General features: G+C 39.6%; 3 protein-coding genes across 3 annotated transcripts in view; 2 read left to right on the plus strand and 1 right to left on the minus strand.

Moving 5' to 3' along the window:
• Nucleotides 1-433: 433 nt before the first annotated feature.
• On the plus strand, nt 434-4,185 carry zgc:153031. Its single transcript, XM_005930295.3, has 6 exons — nt 434-670; nt 1,009-1,058; nt 1,519-1,624; nt 1,727-1,853; nt 2,875-2,990; nt 3,459-4,185. Exons 1-6 carry the CDS (start codon nt 564-566, stop codon nt 3,547-3,549), a joined length of 597 nt encoding a protein of 198 aa, XP_005930357.1. The 5' UTR covers nt 434-563; the 3' UTR covers nt 3,550-4,185.
• Nucleotides 4,186-8,550: 4,365 nt separating this feature from the next.
• Nucleotides 8,551-11,540, minus strand: mterf2 (mitochondrial transcription termination factor 2). The gene is made up of 2 exons (XM_005930294.3): nt 10,953-11,540; nt 8,551-10,146 (listed from the first exon to the last, which is right to left on the minus strand). Exon 2 carries the CDS (start codon nt 10,118-10,120, stop codon nt 8,993-8,995), a length of 1,128 nt encoding a protein of 375 aa, XP_005930356.1. The 5' UTR covers nt 10,121-10,146; nt 10,953-11,540; the 3' UTR covers nt 8,551-8,992.
• Nucleotides 11,541-18,269: 6,729 nt separating this feature from the next.
• LOC106633360 overlaps nt 18,270-20,534 on the plus strand; it is a 13,733-nt gene continuing 11,468 nt past the window's right edge. Inside the window, exon 1 of the mRNA XM_014336168.2 lies at nt 18,270-19,567. Within this exon, the coding sequence (XP_014191654.2) occupies nt 18,329-19,567 (1,239 nt within the window). The 5' untranslated portion in view covers nt 18,270-18,328. The remainder of the gene's footprint in view (nt 19,568-20,534) is intronic.

Here is a 20,534-nt window from a genome sequence, read left to right on the forward strand (position 1 = left end):
TCTGCTTTCTATCGTCCTTCGCTCCAAGTCGTCTTCTCCTTCAGCGTATATCCACCTTTACGCATTTATCCAAAAGTGCTTTGGGGTCTTTCTGGCCTCACATTGTTCTTCTGTTGGATTATGTTTTGTTGGAGACTGTTTTTGTTGTTGTTGTTGTTGTTGTTGTTTTGTCTTTTTGACTTTCCTGTCTGAACCCCGCAGCACACTTTGTTACTTTGCAATTTAATCAAAGTTCATCTTTGTTTACTTACCAGCTTTCGTGTCTGCAGCAGCTGTGTTGAGATTTTGAACTAAACCGTTCACTTTGTTTTCACTAGAGTAACACAAGGGTCTGAATATTTTGGGGGATTATTGTGCATTAGCGAAGAGGGCACCTCGTGAGTCACGTTGCTGTGAAAAACGCGAACAAACCTCTTGTGGATGCACTGACCGTGTCCAATAAGGAGCTTGGACTCGGTGGGCGGCGATAGAATCCAAACCCCAATAAATTGTTCCCACACAGGCGCATTTCTCGATGCAGAGCTTGATCCCTTCTGATTTGTTTGGCTTGAGTGCTGCTGGAGATGGAAACGAGCTGGGAAAAATTGCAAAAGAAACCCGTTCGCCTCATTGCAGCAGCCTGCAACGACATGGGGATCGGGAAAGATGGAAAACTGCCCTGGGATTTACCGTAAGAGTTAAACCACTGTGGTGACGCTTTTAATAAATTAATTTTAAAAAATCAAATAGAATAAGTAGTCTATGCATGGGCGACAGTTGATGTGAGTTTTACCTTTTGCTTATCTATAATGGTTCAAACAGCAAGTTACAAAGGTAACAATCACTATGTGCTGTAAATATCAGTGTCATTAAGTTGTAACAGTGAGGCCAGCAGTGCTAGAAGTCAGAGTTTGAGGATAATAAAAGATGTACCCTGTGAGCAGCAGTCAGCTTTCTCAGAATAATGAGCTTACTGTGAAATGCAACTGTTTTCTGCCTGACTTAACACTGGAAATGTGACTTTCACAGGACTGAATTCCAGTACTTTATGAACACTGTCAAAACGGTGTTGAGACCAGGTATTCTTCACATCCCATCATACATTTGTCATAGAGGTCCGGGTGTCATTCACAATTTTGAAACACTGCTTCCAAAACCACATTTGCCTTTAGGGACCAAAACGTAATGAGCACATTTAAAAAAAAAATTAATATTCATTTAAAAAATGGTAAATGGACTGGTTCCTATGTAGCTCTCTACATGCTGACCTACAGCCACCCTCTCAAAAAATAATTATTATTATTAATAAATCATGGACGAGTTCATAAAAAAGCAAGTAATAAGGACACATTTCAGTTCAGTTTGGCATTAGGACTGAGGGATTTGGCAATGTTTTGCTGTAGTTGTGTAAATTCTGTGAGGACGGCTAATTCATTAGAACCTTTTGATACCCAGTCCTATATTATGTTCAATAATTTAAAAAGAAACAGAAACTACAAAGGCCAAGATGTTAATTATGTTTTATTCTGTAAAACGCAGGAAGGATGAATTTTATGGTTTGGGGTAGACTCTGCTGGAACTCCCACCCTGAATCTTTGTTTCCACTTCCCAATATTTTGCATGTGGTGTTGAGTAAAACCCTGGAGTGAGTGTTACACAGACACACAAATTCAGATCATCCAGAAATCAGTTTTATTTTTCCCCGTTTTCTCTTCATCATCTTTTCTTTTTGCGGTCTTGATTTCAGCACGGTTCCCGATCACGCACACTTCCTGTGTCGAGACTTTGACAGTGCCATCCGCCTGGCTGCAGAGCCCCCCCTCGCTGACTTAATAGAGACCATCTGGATTGTTGGTGGAGTGCAGCTTTACAAGGTAAACCAGTATGGCAATATCCACCTAGACTGCAGTGTATTTAAAGTGTAGGACCTGTTATTCACATGTTCACGTGTAAAGAAGTGAAGCCATAACTTAGAAACCATAGACAGGAGCTTATGTACGGCTCCATATTTTTAATCTTGGACTCTACTATAATAGACTTGCATGATTTGGAGTCAAAAAGAATATTTACTTTGGTGTAAGCCCTCAATTCATCCACCTTCCAGCTAGTTTTTAACATGGATCGTGTCTGAACTGTCCTAACTTACTGTGATACTTGAATAAATTGTAAATGGACTGGTATGTATATAACACTTTTCTTGTCTAAGTACGTACTCAAAGTGTTTTTTTCTAGAGGCCTCATTCACCCAGTATCACACACACACACACAGGACTTTTTTCTATATCCAAGCACTTTACCTAACATTCACACACACATTTGCATTGGGGGCAATTCAGGCTTTTGTATCTTACCTAAGGTTATGTCAGGAGCCGGGAAACTAACTACTGACTCTACATCCTGAGTTACAGGTGAAAAATTCAAATGTATGCTTAGAGTTTCCCACATTTAAAGTAAGAGGCTTTAAATGTGGCTCCTTGGTGTGTTTTAGCACCAAGGAACATTATTCACATACTCAGCTCTAAGTGGATGGTGATTTTCTCCCATTGCATAACAAAGTGCCTTATTTCCAAAGTGACATGTTAACACACAGCATTCTTGTTTTGTAAGCCTCAGCACCTCATTAAAGTTAAATTATATTGAGTGGGTGATATATTGATCAGCTTTTCACACATTTGTTTCTAGTGGTTTAACAGAGTTGCAGTGGCTATAGCAATTAGCTGTGTTCTCTGGTTGTCAGAGGATATTTGCATATATTTAGAGTATCTTTCTCAGGGCTATCATACATATGATAGGGAATAAGATCCACCAACAACATCCTAAAATCTACTTTGGGGAAAACTGTATTTTAGTATCCTCAATGTGAATAGCATTTCTCTTCCTTTTCCTTTTAACCAGGATGCATTAAACCACCCTTGGTGTGACCTGCTTTACCTGACAGACGTCATGGCTGACTATGACTGTGATGTTTTCTTCCCAGAATTTGACAAAAATCTATTTCAACTACAGGAAGGGTAAGTTTTCACCTCATCTGAAGTGCAGGGCATACTGATCCCAAAGGCTCAGTGTCTCTTTGTGAATTTGCTGGCACTGAAATTCTTATGAAATAGTTTGCTTTTTTTTTTTATGTGCACCCAGCCAGCCTGTGACGCCAGTGAGGAAGTGATTTTTGCTTTTTGTTACAAAGTCAACATCAGCACCATCTGTCAGCCTGAGACATTTGGTTTTAACAGGTTGCTTACCAAGGGTTTGAACAGCTTTGTTACTGTAATAAAACTGAATTGAAATAGTAAACTGGCAAATGTTTACTTAGGGGAGATTATCGTGGAGTTTTATAATCAACCTTTTAATATCCAATTTAATGAATGTGAGGATAATTCTACTCTGCCTATCTGCCTTTTGCATTTTGATTGTTTTATTAAATTATGATCAGTTTTTTTTGTTCTAATTAACCTTTTTTCTCTCTCTTGTTTTCAAATAAGATTTCCCGGTGTGCCAAGTGAAATTCAAGAGGAGAATGGCATTAAGTTCAAATACCAAGTATTCAAGAGAGACACTGCCGACACTGTGTAGAATACCTTTTTTAATTAAAGAAATGCCAATGTCTTAAAAAAGACTTTTAGTAATGTAGTCGATGAATAATTCAAACAGTATAAATGTGACTTCTTTGTCTTTGCAGTCCATAGCCACTTTAAGTACAGACACTCCAACAGTGCTGCAGTGCTTGCTGCTCAACTATTTTACTTTTTTTAGTTTCTGCTCTTTTTTAAGCTACTATAATCAGATCTGGCATGTCACTTTCTCCTGTTGCCCTGTCGTTTGGCAGTGTTCCTATCTCGTCCTCCCACTCAGTCATTTTAATGCAGCGCAGAAAATGTGCTTGAGTCAGTCAGCAGCCTGCATCAATGCCAGTACTCCAAGTATCACAGTAGATCTATTACCCTTTCAGTCAGCTTGACAGGTGCCTGTTTAGAAAGTGATGATTTAATAACTCCACCTGTGTGCTTTCACATTATAATATGTCTTATTTAAAATGTTACTGCTTAAATCCATGGTAGTTCAAAATAGTGAGACTCGTATTTGTTGATACCGGCTTTTCTTGGGATGTTTTTAAAGACGGAACCATAAGTACACGGTGAATTTTTAATGGAGAAGTAATTGACACTGTTTGTTTGTTTTTCTCAGTATTAATAAAATACTTTACTCTTATCTGGCTGTATGTGATCCCTTTAGCCAGTAGATGGAGATATATCAATGAGGCAAGAGACCAAAAGCTTATGAGCACGCTGCTGTTAACTAATTATCAATATTTTACCTCTTGTTTCTAGCCAGTGCATTTTTTTGCTCAGTAAATAAATCTAACTTAATCAGAACAAGAAAACACCTCAATTATGAGTAAACTATGTATATATTTTAGCACTAAAAAGCTCCACAGACTGTCTGTGAGTGTATGACTGTCCATCAAAAAGACTTCATGGATCAGTGTTTCACTATAAACCTAAGTGAGAGTTTTCTGGGAGTTTTTATCTTCCTGTCTAGCATCCATCACTACTTTGCTTAGACCTCTGTTATGATGACTTCATGTAGTCTTTATCTCAAACCAACCACCACCTGAGTAGATATCTAATCAGAGCCAATGAAATGAGCATACGGGGACAGGATACACAGTGGCACAGTTATTCACTAATCCAATTACAAGAGGAACATTTGTTGCTAAAAAGCCCAAAAGAATGAGGAATACAAAGGGGTCTTTATCCAAGGAAATATTTTTAACTAGAACAGGAGGCTTTTGGCACATGTCTAGTTTACTGTTGCAAGAGAAATGCTATTAACACTGGTATTAATGTCACAGTCTGCAGCCTAAAATGCCCATTCCTGAATAAGAGCATGACCAACCCACGCTTTGGATTGTCTCATCCCCTGCATGGAAGTCACAAAGGGTCAAGAAAAAGGTCACCAAGCATTCATTCAGTCTTCATCCTTCCAAGTCTTTTCTCTTTTAAAATGAAAAGACAGATCGTTCATTGTTGAATCCCTCTAGAAGAAAATCTTTTCACTTTTTCCTTTTGCACAAAGCACTGGTCCTGGAGTCCATCTTACGCACAGTAACAAACTTTGACAAGATCCGTGTGCAGTTTTCACTACACATGTCAGAAACAATAAATGATAAGAAAACTACTTAACAGTCAGGGCGGCTCTTTTCTGTTTTTATAACATTAAAAACATTTTTCAGTTGCTGCAGATTTGTCGGCTGCACATCCATGAAACAAAACTCTTGCTCAACCACATTCCAAAGGTGCTCTATTGGAAAAAGATCTGGTGACTTTGAAGGCCATTTGGGTACACTGACCTCGTCATGTTCAAGAAATCAGTTTGAGATGATTTGAGCTTTGTAACACAGCACAATATCTGGAAAGCAGCCATGAGAATATGGGTATACACTGGGGTTGGATATGGCCAGCAACAATACTCAGGTAGGCTGTGGCATTTAAATGAAAGGGGTTCAAAAAGAGAACCAGGAAAATATCCTCCATACCGTTATACCATCAGCAGCCTGAACTGTTGATCCAGGCAGGATGGGGTCATGTTTTCATGTTATTTACACCAAATTCTGACTGTACCATCTGAATGTTGCAGCAGAAATCGAGACTCAGACCAGGCAATATTTTTCCAATCTTCTATTGTCTGATTTTGGTGAGCTCAGTTTGCTGCTCTTAGCTGACAGGAGTGGGAGCTGGTGTGGTCTTCTGCTGCTGTAGCCCATCTTCAAGGTCTGTTGTGTGGTCAGAGATGCTGTTCTGTACACCTTGATTGTAATGAGTAGTTATTTAAGCTACTGTTGCCTTCCTACTAGCTCAAAGCAGTCTGGCAATTCTCCTCTGAACTCATTTTCAAAGCACGTGTGCACATGTTTTTGTATATACAACATATGTTACTAAAAAGACAGGGCTTGATGACATGATTGGTTGAAATCTTCTTTCATAAGCTGTCCTAGTAAGAACAGTAGAAGCATAGGACTCAAACCTACTCCTGCTTTCAAAAATCTGATTTTTGATACTGCCCAAGAGTTATTTGAAGAAACAGTAAAAACTCAGTAAAAAAAAAAGACTGCTATTTAAAGGCATGCATATTTTAACTTGTCCCAGGTTTAGGCACCGGCAACTGTTGCTTCAAGTGGTTGATCAAGTGATAGATTCAGTCATGAGTGAATAAACGATGGTGCTGTCTAACAGACCACAGCCCTCAACAGGTGAGATTTCACCAAGTGACAGATGATTCTCTGCTTCAAAGTTGTGAATCTCGGATGGAACGTTCAATATAGAAAGTTATTTACTTCTTGCTATTGAACATCCATCAATGTGACATTTATTTCCCTCCTGCAGAATGTAAAGTATATTTGTGTGGTGTCATCAGGGTGACAGAAAACAAACTTTCTAGTGTAGGTGGGGAAAGAGAAACTGAGATGAGAGCACGCAGCATCTCCAGTTCATGATATAAATGTAAATACACCAGAACAACTCACAGCATGGAGTCAAACACATTTTTAAAGCTGAAAATCCTCAAGTGACATTAGTATGAATAAAACCCAAACATTACTTTTTAAATATTCTAATGTTTGGTTCTCTTTTCTGGTTAACATAAGACATTTTGATTTTTTTTTGCCACTTAAATATTCCTAGTGGAATATTTAAGTGGCAAATATTCCTAGTGGAATATTTAAGTGGCGAAAAGCTCATTTTCCACCTCCTTTCGCTGCTTTTGAAGAATAGACTTCTAAATGAAAATGCCAGGGCTTAACTCACACTGACTTCAAATGAGGACTATTTACTGCAGCAGTGGTCGTCTGAGCTCCTGCATCAGCTGGAAATCATATCTTCTAATTGCAGATGTCATCTGTTTCCTGTGAGATATGACCCATAAAAGCAGAATGTTAAGCACGGGGAGTTTCAACCACTGGTGTGTTTGAAATGAAAAAGGACAATTTATACTCCTACTTATTAACCTCTCTGGCCTGCCCGTGTAATTCAAGCGCTCAGCACAGGAGGATGAGGGTGTCCACTGAGGACAATAGGACACCGGGTAAGAAATCGAGATGACTTCCACTTATACACCTGAGACCTCGTCTCATCTGCCTCGCCTTGATATGTCCCGATTAACTCCCTCGTATTCATTACTAAGCATCGGCTAAAGACGAACACTGTAACCTTGCAACATGATGAATTAAAGCAAATGTCAGCGCTGTGCAGAGTTAGAAACCTTTAGTTCGTCAGCTGCAGTTTACTCGAGGTAACGCTGCAGCCCCTCAGGGCTTCTGTGTTGTGAATGGCTGGAAAATAAACTCTAGTCAAACATCCATCTGCTGAGCTCAAATTCTTTACCAGATGCACTCACTTTTTGAATCATCTGCCCAATGGCTACGGCCATGTCTACGGGACCATGGTGAGTGATTCAGACAGCAGCAGATGGGAGGTTGTTAACGTACACCCCCGCCCCTCTAGACACACAAGTCCTCAGTCTCTTTGTTGTGACCCCCATCGTCTACATTATAAGAGTGAGGGGACCTTGAGGCATAAAGTCATGACTTCATTAGCTGTGATGCTCGCTTCCATTAAAAGGCACTCTTAAGCATGTTTCAAGGGCTTTTGCTGGCTTTGAAACATTAAGACACATTCAAAATGAGACATTTTATGGTCCCCTCTCTTGGTTTAGACAATGCCTAGTATGATTGTATATTGATTTTGTGGCTTATGCTAACATGGGCACTTATCCAAAAGCCTTTTTAGAACCACGTGACACACACAGACATGAAAACCTTTAATTAATAAAGTCAAACCTTATGGAAAATCGATTTAGTCTAAATGAAATGAAAGTCTACTGATTTTTTTTGAATGCCAGAAAGGTTGCAAAGGTCCAGTCGGAAATCAAAGGCACATCACTTTTGTTCCTTTTTTTTTATTTTTTTTTTTATCTTGCGTGGGTGCATTTGAATTCATTTGAAATGATAATGAAGTGACATTTTAGAAGTGAAATAGCTTCTAATAAAGTGTCTCCATCTGTAGAGTAACAATAAAAATCGGAGGCGCAGTTAGATTTCATCCCTGAGGGTAACAGTTGTGCAGCCAAGAACATTGTGTGAAAATGAGACACTTGCACAGACAGTAAATAAAATGGTTTGAAAGGCCTTGTTTGTTCTCCATGATACATCTGATAGACCAATCAGCACGTCTGTCACCGAGCTGTCATGTCATGCAGAGTTTTATGTGACGTTATTGTAAGGAGTTTTTGTGACAAGGGACTGCATCTTCACTAAAAACTGACACATTAAGATGCCATTGCATTTGTCTCACTTTCTGATATCAGTCTGATAAATCAGCACATAGCCGCTCTCATCTCTTCCAGTGTGAATTTACACCTACATGAAAGTGCACTGCTTTTTCTTTGTAACACCTCAGACTTGTAAAAACTGAATGTTGGGGTGCAATCACACTTCTCTTTGGTCTGAACTACAAGTGAAAATTTTACTTCTTTTTTTTTTTTACAATTGGGAAAAATTCACACAGCCTAAATAGATTGAAAAAAAAAAAAACATTCACAACACTTCACACCATAGCTTGTTAACTGGATTTTAATTACATTACATCCCACGAGGTTGGAGAGTTTGGCAAGAGAAAGGCTATGAAACAGTCTCTGCATTGTACCTTCAGCTGTTTTTAAAACCCAGTTTTAAACATACAAGTAAAAAATAAATAAATTATGAAGCAAGTCTTTAATAGATTGTTTTCCAGAGTATTCCGATTCAAATTTAAGGCATCTTCACAGGCAAAATTCACTGTACAGATTAAATGGCATCATTGTAGTTAATCCAATTTAACTACAGCAATAAATTCAAACATATGATTATAATGTAAGTGGAAGTGAAAGCACATTTGTAATTAAGACACTTTAATCTTTTACAAAGTACAAATACCCATAAGAACGACATGGATCCAGTTAGTGTTCGTCCATACAACCCGTGTCAATCATCCGCCTTTAAAGGGGCGACAGGATTAAAAAGTGGTCTCTCCCTACGGAGCTGTAGTTTTCCAAAGCTCATCTCAAAGTCCTTCTTAGTGCCATTTAGCACCTCCAGACTACCTGTCCTTATGTCATAACCTCGAGCCTTCAGTTGCTGGACACGATAATTTACTATTTGCGTGGTTAGTTCTAGGACAGTTGGAGTCGCTGTGATTTGACACATGCTGATTCCAGCACTGAGAAGACCCTCAAAACGTTCAGCCAGAGTAGATTCAGGGTAGTACAGAAGAGCTGGGCACCTGAGGATGATGTCCCGCAGCTCTGTCTCAGAGCACCCAATGGTGTCTTGAGAGTACAGCAGAGTGCGACGCATACTGTCTGGGTTCAGCTCAGTCACAAAGCCCTTCAGCCTGGACAGCAGGTGGAGCAGCTGGGGTGTGCTGAAGCCCTTGTCTCTCAGAAAAAGGAAGTTCTCCCTCAGCACCTCTGGAGGCTTGAGAAGAACAAACGGGTTCTGACTCAGCAACTTCTGAAGCCAGATTTTCATGTTAGCTTCCTCCCCTCCGAGCTCCTGGTAGGCCTGTTGGAGAGTGTGGACCATCAGCTCGTTCTGCTCTACTGGCCGGCTGAAGCTTTGAGGAGCGCTGGCCATGAGTTTGGTGATGACTCGTTTGTTCAGGTTTAAACTCTGGAAGTAGGAGATGTTGTTTCGCTGGTTGTCATGGTGACTGGAGGAGGTGAAAAATGAGGCTGGGAATTTCTCAATGACACCAACCAGCTCCCTCTGGTTTGGACACACAGACATCCACAGCTCTTTTTGAGTGTAAATCTGCTCAGGATTACAGAGGACAGCCTCAGGATGACTTGTTAAAATATGAGCAATGATGGGGCCCGAGGCCCCCATGTTCTTTAGGAGTTCAGCTACTTCTTTTGTATAGGCTGGACTCTGAAGCAGCACCCATCCTTTAAGTTTCCGGACCTTCTGGATGTCCACAGATAGATCATAAAGAGCTTCTACAGTCTGCTGGTTCTCTGCTACACTATGTGTCGCACGTGATCTGAGGTGTAAAGGTAGAGCTGTGACAGGTTGGCACCGGAGGCACAGGAATGTCGCGATCGAACGCAGCATTGATGCAAATTCCTAACACCAATCCCCTAAACACAAGGAGGAAAAGAAAATACAGAAGTAACCAGAGCACACAGACCAATCCTTACATTTATTTAACGCTTGTGGTCACCCTTGCTCTGTGAGGTTTTGCCCATCATGACAGCAGAACAACATTAATGTTTTACTAACTCCAGAAATTTTAAGCGAATAAAACCAAGGTCCAGACACGCAGAGCTGGGGGATATTTCTAAAGCACAACCTGTATTGATTCATCTACCTTTATTATTTCTAAACTGACACACTTTAAATCTTTCATCTCATTTTGTACCATCATCTTCCAGCTCTGACTCCACTGCTTCATGCTCCTTTAGTTAATGTCACTCATCCTATCTTTGCATGCATAACAGAGGCTTTTTATCGGAACTTAATGGCCTCTCTGTACAGCTGCTGCCATATGTTTCATAGGGGAAAAGCAAGAGCCAACTCGATTACCTGACACTGTTGACGACTATTTGTAGATAGCATCTTTGAAAGCAGCCTGTTATTACTCAAAGCTTTTTATTTCAGCACTGTAAATAAACATGTTCGTTACATCGTCACAGAGGCTGCTTGTATGACTGACGGCATTTATTTGACCATGTCAAAATACAACCCTTCTTGCACTGACCCGAGCATTTTCATTTGAAGAGTCATGCCGGGTACAGAGCGTGCCAGCGGAGCTAACAACTATGCGAGATAGTCTCAATATACAGCTGACAGCTCATTTACTATAATATTTATTCATTCTTGCTGACAAAAGATGTATACATTTTAGAAACACTGGGGAAACCTTTGCAAAACAAAAATGAATTACCTTTGTTAGCGGTCAGAGGATGTGACGTTTTGTTATGAAACCGATTCCTTCGTCTACACTTTGTGTTGTGTGGTGTTCCACAGCGACACCCACAGGCCCTGACTGGTACTGCAAGCAAGCCAGCTACCTGTAAACTCAACTGACCCTTAAATAGAAAAATTATTTTACAGACAGAATGCAGAGAGGTCGATGTAGAAGTGTGTTATTTTATTTGATATACCAATTTGCCCAACTTCTCTGTTTTTTAAAGCAGCACTCTTTTTATTGCAGCCCATATGTCTGATAATGAAATAATTTTGACAAAAATCTGTATTTCAAACAGCAGTTGGTGCTCTTTCAAAACCCTGCAGCATACGGGGCCCTGATGAGTGTAATCAGTGCCGGGCTGAATTGGACTGAATGCACGGAGAGTTTCCTCGCAGTTGGTGCTTAATCACGATGCTTGATCACCAGCTCTGCAAGCTGTTCCATATAGTAGCACAGGAACTGCTGCTGCTGCTGCTGCTGAGTGAGTATCTGGGTTCATTATAGTTTATATAATAGTAAACAGATGATACGTCTCAAAGGAAAAGAGGTCAGTGCTTTTGTTAAAAAAAAGAAAGGAAAAAAAAGATCCTTTTCAGATCCTGTTCTAATCTGTCCATCTTTGAGATGATTGTTTCTGTACATGATCACTGATTTAAAAATGAGCCTCATAAACAAGTCAAGTAAAACTAACATTAAAACACTTATTGGTTCTAGTCCGTGCGTAGCAGCCTGTGATTGCTTTTATTGGCAGAGGAACAGTAGTCACCGCAGGAATCAACATATGCACATTCATTATCTATAGCAGTAGCACAGTTACACACACAGAGGCAGACTCTCGAAATCACAAGAACTGTCATCATTCTTATTTCAAACATTGTTATAATTAACGCTGTTACTGCTGCATGTAAAGCAAGGTTGAAGTTAATATTCACTGAAGAAAAAAAAAATGTAGATATATAAAATACATAATGTCTTAAAGTGTCAAGAGATTCCATGTAAATTTAAGGAGCTTTTAAATTAAAAATTCACATTTAAATAAAAAAAAACTACTCGATCAGTTGTTTGTTTGCTTTTAATATTTGTTTTTTGCTAATGAATTACACTCTAAATAAGTGTGTGAACTCCCCCACAGCTCATGCTGGTTTCTTATTGCTTTTATATATGACTTTATTGGTCTCTCACATGATTTTAAAGCAATTTTGGTCCACTTTTTGTTCTAACATTGCTTTCGTTCATTGAGGTTTGGAGGTCTTTGTTTATGCACTCAAGGTCTCATCGCAGCATCTGTGCTTGAGATCATTTTCCTGTTGTATAACATAATTTCCCTGTCAGGTGGCTTCACATTTGAATCTTCAATGCAGGTAAACAAAAGAGGTCACGGTCAGCTTCATGACTGCAGGTGCTCAGGTCCTGTGGCTGCAAAACAAACCTACTCCTTCACCACAGCGCTTCACATTTGGTATGAGGTGTTTTTGCTTATATCCTGTGATTGGTTTTCATCAGCTGTAGTATGCTGCATTTTGTCCATAGTACATAATTCATAATTCTTCTAATTCTAAAGTTTTATGGTTTGTTGAGATCCAACTTTGTAAATCCAAGCTGTGCTCCCATCTTCTTTTGGGAGAGGCTTTTTCTTAGTAAGCATTCCAAACAGACGCATTTCTTGTGTTTGTCTAACTTTACCTTCATAAAATGTAACATTCAATATTGCTAACTGAGGCCTGTTCTGTCTGAGATGTAGCTCTTGGGTTTTTTTGCAATTTCACTGCATATTATTTCTGACCTTGGGGTGAATTTGCTGGGATGTCCACTTTTGGGAAGACTGGCAGCTGTCTTGAATGTTTTGCACTGGTGAATAATTTTTCTCACTGTAGAATGATGAATTGGAAATGGCCTTCTAACCCTTCCCAGATTGATGGGCAGCACAGTTGCTTCTGTAATATCATTTCTGATGTTTTTCCTCTTTGGCATTGCATTAAAACACACCTGAATGCTTCACACCAGCAAACTGCCAGAACCTCTGCTTTTATGGAGGTGGCCACGATTGCTGAAATTTCGGTTAATCAAATGCATTTGATTAGCAGCACCTGGCTGGTACTTAATTCCTATGTAAGCACTAAGGGTGTACTTGTATCGTCTGTTTTGATGATTTATTTTTTCTGCTTCCTGTGGAGGGGTGATCTGGGGCATGTGGCCCTCTTTTACCCACATCTGCAAGCCCATTTATTCATTATTATGTGGACTTTCTGAGTTTCATCAGTAAATATGTAAAAATGGCTTCTCGAGCATGTTTTACAGCATCGACTGCAGGGTCTAATTTGTGATGAATGCATTGAACGGCAGTCATGTTAGGGCTTTTTACACAGGAGTGTAGCTGTACCATTAGTTGCAAAGCCAACAAACTGTGTACCTCTCTTTAGAGACACCTTTCATAGCATGGCTTTATAGCAGAATGTAACAGACAACAACCTTGTTGTGTAACTGCAAATCAGCAAGTTGAAATAAGAAGCTCCATAACTCAACTGATGTAACTGGTGCGTGACTTGGCAAGACCTAAAACATAAATATATTGCAACATATTTGATGTGATTCTATCGGTTACAAATAGACTAGCTCTTAATCATAGACTTGCATCTCTGCCAGATCGCCTAATGGGACTCAAGTCAGTATGTTTTACTGACCTATCCAACTTATCCAATGAATCCATCTTGACCAAGTCCTCTTATTAGACCAACAACTAACCTGTTTCCTGTGCAGATATGTGGTTTCCCCCTTATCTGTTTGCCCTCTCTCCTCAACATACTGCAATTTCTGGCAGTAAAAACCTGTGAAAATGAAAGAAAGATATCCAAGAGAATGACTACTTTGTTACAAGAAGAACATGCAGATTTTACATAGCATGCACGAAGATAAGATCTGTCCTTGTTTATGTTACCTTTACAGTGTTGCAAAACAGAAAATCCGCTTCATATTACAGTATGCTGCTAATGTTAAGCAAGTATTTACCCAAGGACCCAACATCAGAGAGAAGTATTGATTTTCATAGTTGTACTATTAATCAGCTATAAAGAGCTCAGCATTCATAGAATGAGAAAGTGGAGTAATACGATGAGCTGTGACCTGTTGTTTTATGGCAGGTCAAAGTCAGTATTATTATTAATTAGTCTGGTGCCATATTAAACAACTGGGCAGAAGGCTGGCGAAGTAAATAAGCCGAACAGTTTATTATTGACAGATTTAAAATCTTTTACAGCTACCAAAAAAATAGTTCACACAAGACACAGACAGTTACTTTATAATCAAACTGCAATATTTCAAGGCTTCTAGTAACACTGATAAGGACGCCGTCTTCTATTCACATTCATATTGTAAATGTACTGTCAATGTCCCTTAGCTTGATATAACAGGAGACAGCTTTTGTGTCTTGTACAAATTCCTCAGTTGTTGCATTATTAAACTGATAAAGCAACGGATGAATAATTTGTGTCCTCTCACAGTGACAAAAATAAACAAATAAGTAAAAGTGACAGTGCAATATACCAGAAACATAACCTAATACAAGTTTTCTAATGCAGATTTAGTTCAGATTAGTCCACTCACTCAATATCATGATGATGGTAAACAAAACTTGAACTGCATGCATTTACAAATGTGCAATCAAGCTTGCATGGAGGAAGAAGGGTTTATCTCACAGATACACAAAGATGCATGATGAGTGATGTAACCTGGAGTAATGCAGTCTTTCAGCATCAGACTTTTTCCAGGCCGTCTTCTGGAGCTAATCAGACCCCAGCTTATGTCCCAGCAGCAGGTATCAATGGATTCAATTCAGTTTTATTTATTTCACATCAAATCACAACAACAGCTGCCTAAAGGCGCTTAATCTGTCTTCATAATCCAAACCTACCTGGTGGCTTTCTCTATGGCTTCAGTAGTGGATCTATCAGATCTCTTTTTATCTTGTCCAGTGATGCCTTGTACTTTGCGCCCTGTAAAACCTCACCAGCTCACCCTCACAGGCTTGCAAGCTTCCAAGCTTACAGGCTTAGTGGTACTTACACCTAGTACCTAGGAACTTGGCATGATTTTGTTTGCTTCATCCATTTGATCTTTCCAGTTGTTGGCAGTGGTAAGGCTAGCTTTTGGAAAGATGTTAGAAAATGAGATTTTCTGCTGTAGTACATTTTCCCTTCTCATTGGAGCTCATTGCGATCACATCCCCACCATCATACTGGTTCAAAGTTCCCCCACACCCGCTTGCACACACATCTGAATAAGGTGTTGCTGATCTTTGTCCTTGGTGTCGTTGACCCTGGTTGAGGGAAATAGGTCTTATAAAAGAGAAAGGAGAAGCAGACCATTTTGACTAAGTGGACCACACCTAAAAATAATTATCTCATAATCTCTGGAATCTCAAGGAGTTCAAAAAAATAATTAATTTACAATAAAATAACATTGTAAAACCAGGCTGGGCCAGGAACAACTAAAGAGTTTAAAAGACTAAGTAACATAAAAAGAGTTCTAAAACAGTATATATACAGAAAACCCCCACAAAACTAAAAGATTTTGCAGTAAAGTGCCTCCAAAGCCCTAAAAGAGAGCTACAAGTCCAATAAAAAAAAGTCCCCTGTCATCCCTCATCCCTCATGTACCTGTTTGTCTTCTGTCCACGCTGTGTGCACTGCATGCTGACCTGTGAGTGAAGGTCAGCATGCAGTGCTGAGTCACTCAGTCAGTGCTGAGTAAACACCAATCCTTCTTTAGTACTATGAAGGGTCAAAGAGAGATCCTTTGCCCACGGGTGATCCTCACTTTACTGTCACAATACAACAAGGGCTAAGATGCTGTCTGTCTGCCTCCTGCTCTCACTACAGTCTCTCTCTCTTGAAAAACCAAGACCACTATGCCCTCCCTCTGCCAGATTTCGAAATATCTGTCCAGATATCTGTCCTCTGTCTGTTGTAGCTTGCTCCAACAGGTCACTCTTTAATCCCCCTGGCCTGGTCTGCTGTGGCTCTCTCCTGCTGTTGGCTTGTCTCTATTATTAAGAAAGTTTAACAGAGCAGGTGTGTCGTATTGCCTTTAACTTGGGAGACTTCAATGTGAACTGAAATCCCAAGTAATTCCCCAAATAAAAGCATGCAAATAAAAAGTGAAAAAACAAACAAACATGCAAAGCATAAAACAATCAAAAACCATTAGTAAAAAAAATCCCATCACAGCTCTCGTAACTATTTCCTAATAATAGCATGATGAAAAGTTTCAGTGTGACTCGTGAAAAGATACTGTAGCAACTTTGTGGATAATTTATAATGCATAAAGTCGTACAGTTGTTCATGTTTAAGTTAATGTGTCAAGTGCAGTGTTAGAACGGGTACTGCAGGCTCGTGTTGTTGGTGCTTTGTTTAATTCAATGTAGTTCAATTCACTTTTATTTATATAGCACCAAATCACAACAACAGCTGCCTCAACTCATGTTATATTATCAGGTAAATACCTTCCGATATTAAAAACCAAACTCCAACAATCAGACAGAATTCTATGAGTAGCTGTAACATGTGGAAGGAAAATCCTTTTAAAACGAAGGACCCTCCAGCAGAAACAGGCAGAACTTTGCTGTTGTTCATTTATAACCTGATCTCCAACGTTATGACTGAGGATGATTTTGGCTTGTGGCAGCCCACCATGGCTGAAGCTGCTTAGGCAATTAGTGTCCCTGACCTAGGGCCGTGCAATATCATATAATCTGCAATAATCCCATTACAAATTTGAAACGATATAAAAATGTAATATTGTGACTTCAATGTGATAGCAACACCACCAACACCATTTACATCCCCTAATGCAGGGGTGTCAAACTCAATTGCACAGGGGGCCAAAACTCAAAGCACACTTTAGGTCGCGGGCCAAACAAGATAAACATTTATTGAACACACTAAAACAATGTTTTTTAAACATAAATATGAATAAAAACAGACAGGAATATTATTCCAGAATAAATAAACTTAAAAAAATAAACTTTCATAAACAGAAGTTTGACTTGATTGACACGGGAATGTTCCCAGTTAGCCTAGCGTTCAGCAAGGAGGCTGCAGCGCTGCATTATGGGATCTGTAGTTTGTATATTATTAGCGCCTCATATCGCCGGGCCATGCATAACAATAATAGTACATCTATATAAAATGATCTCGTGGGTCGGATATAAATGTACGCCGGGCCGGATGTGGCCCGCGGGCCTTGACTTTGACACATGTGCCCTAATGCATGCAACAAGACAATCACAAAAGCTGTGTGTCAGCATCCATTGATGACTGAGTACTTAAAATGGGACCTACTTCAACAGCCTTCAAGAAACCACAGGGCTTTGCAATATATGCAAAAAAAGAATTCCAGATAATGGTGGAAACTACTAACTTGTTTCACCATTTGAAGTAAAATTACATTTTTGAGTACAGCCAGGGTATGGGAGAAGGGATACTAGCAGTTGGTGATAAGAGACCCAAATGTAAACAGATAACTACAGTCATTATCACTGGAGTTCTTGTTAGTTGCACTTGCTATTTGCATTGACTAGTTGCACTCTAAATGAAAACAAGCAATGGATGGAAATTATCAATGCGGTTATTTGGTGGGAAAGCAGGGCTTTAGGTAACTGGTTAAAAAGCTCAACTCAAAATATAACATCGTAAGTAGATTAAAAAAAAATTATTTCCTTATGGAGGTCTTGAAGAGTTACAAGCTTAAGTTTCTTTAGTTATTATTGGACTAAAGCAGTCATAGTCTTTTGCTATGTGCTCAAAACTATAGTCAGCATTAATGCCTTTCACTAGCCTTTTATTAAGTGTTATTTGATAACTGGATGCCTTTGCTTTACCTGTGAATATCACAACACTCCGAGATATTTTGTAAAAGTGACTCTCATAACAGCCAGCAGCACTGCTGACATAGCAGTTGTGGAAAATGAAGCATCAGTGTTGGGTTGTGTTCCAGGAAGTGTACAGCGGTTGTTCTAAGAAATAGTTAAGTGCAGAGACCGCGCTGCATTTTCTGTCACCTTTAAAATGATGTCAGCTTCTCCAGTTTGATTTTGTAAATCTTTGAGTGCCCAGTCACTGGATATGTATCAAGTCTATATTTTCTGTATAATTTCTGAAACAATTATGCATTCAGAGACGAATACTATTGTTTTATTAAGGACTATCATCATAAAAGCGCACACACACACACACACACACACACACACACACACACACACACACACACACACACACACACACACACACACACACACCACCCCCCTACTACCTGTTCTGCAGCTGCTGTAAGCAGAACAAAAGTGGCAAACCACAATGAAGAAGCCGTTCAGTGATCGCAATTTCCATTCACTCAGACACAACATGACCTGCTTCAGGTTTATAGAGCTCCTGCTTTTCCTCCTCTTCAGCAATGTCTACAGTGAGGAGTCAGAACCCATTTTCAAGGCAGAGCGCGAAGTTATCCAGCTGGGTAATTGTTTCGCAATGGATTATATTATTGTTTATAGATCTGCTTCAGAGGGAGACCAACTGCTTGGCAACTCTTCAAACAAGAACATGCCCAACACACCACCTGCAGACCTACAGGGTCGTACCCACATCAGTGACGATCCCAGCCTGCTCGGGTTTCAAATCAGTAACCTCACTCTCTTGGACTCTGGGATTTATAGGAGGGAATGTTGGAAGAACCAGACGATAATCAGCCAGAAGACACAGCAGCTCACTGTGTGTAAGGAGCAGATTGAATCTGAAGACATAATTGTAAGTAAAGACGGTAAAGGGACTGAGATCTTGTGCAATAACAATGCTATTGGCTCTGAGGGAACATCTGTACGCTGGTACCATGAAATGTATCCGTCTTATGAGCCCACACTCTTCCTGGATAGCAGTGTTTCGCTGAAGCCTCTGGTGAAGGAGCTTGCAGGTGTGGTAGATGTAAGAGACAACGGTGCATTGCTTGTGTTCAACAACATGTTACAGAAAACCACACACTTTAAGTGTGTTGTGATGAAAGGTATCAGCTGTCTTAGTTTCCAAACCATGCACCCACCAGATGAGAGTGAAAGCAAGGACATTTTTGTCTCACTGGGGGACAGAGTGCTTCTAAATTGTTCTATTGATGAGGGTGACCAGGTGTGGGAAACTCCACTGGGAAGAATTGATGGTAACACGAGGGGCAGTCCAATGTACATATCAGCTGATGACTTCTCACTGGTTATACCTGCCATCTTTGCAGACTACATTGGAGACTATTCATGCATCTCCCCTTCACGTGAGATGCATTATGCATTGTTTCTTTGCCCCAGCGAATCTGTTGTTTATCAAGTTGTTGGTCAAGGTGAAAATGTCTTGCTCGTGTGCAATATTAACCAAGATGATCCAAAAAGAGTGCAGTGGCACCGCTATGGACTTACAGGGCACTATGAGATCATCCACAACTCGCAGGACAAAACTGTTCCCATCCCTAAAGATCTACGAGGCAGAGTGACTCTATCTGAGGATGGGACTTTGCTGACCATCAACGACCTGAAGGTGAAGGATGGAGGGAAGTACATATGTGCTGTTTTAAAATACAGTGAGATGACTTCTACGGATGATGATATAGATAATGATGGAAAAGGTACCAGAGAAAACGAAACCAGCAATAAACACCTGTGGATCAATCCACCAATATGCATTTTTAAGCAGGAGATAAGTCTGATCATATTAGTCAACAGTGCCAGTAATGCTACTGCATATGCTCTGGGGGCAGGACTGGTGGTGCTGCTGGTGGTAGTTGGAGTCATTGTTACAGTGATAGTAATAAAGAAAAAAGCAAAGCCTTTGCCATTGCAGAGAAAAGTGACATCAAATGTAAAAATGGATATAGATCCTGGCTGTACTGAGAAGTTAACTCTGTCTAGTGCTTAATAGCCTTTGTAAAATAGCTCCATTGTGACTTAACATCCACCTGACACATGTTGTGCTGTAGAATCTGTAGATAAATTAAATGTGTTGCTATTTTCACCTGTTGTATACCATGAGAAGACTGTTTTAGACATTTTTTTAACTTAATGTAATGTAAGAACATCGATCAGATCATTGCGATGAAAGAATTAAAGGCAGCTAATTTGTTGGTTACATTAGCACTATAGTCTGAAATCATTCATAATAAATATATTAATAATGATATACTACTAATAAATAATGAAACAACACACCAAGGACTTTATAGTACGACCCTCCAGTGTTCTTAAACAATTCACATTTCTGCACTTCTAAATTCTGTCTCGTTTCTCATCTCATTTGTTGCAGTGAGGAACTTCACTTGTTTAACTTGCAGCCATCACCTCACTGTCACTTTTAGCAATGTTGGCTACTACATTGTACACTCAAAAAAATAACCCTTTAAATGAACATAAAAAAATCATGGAAAGAATTTCCACGTGATTAAATTGCTTTATTTTAGCATTATGCAATTCTGTTACTCCAACTTAATGCACTCAAGTTGGACCAACTTAATTAAAGATTGATGAATCAA

Source organism: Haplochromis burtoni, unplaced genomic scaffold (assembly GCF_018398535.1).
Source record: "Haplochromis burtoni strain Fernald_Lab_line unplaced genomic scaffold, NCSU_Asbu1 Contig_127, whole genome shotgun sequence".
Taxonomy (NCBI): Eukaryota; Metazoa; Chordata; class Actinopteri; order Cichliformes; family Cichlidae; genus Haplochromis; species Haplochromis burtoni.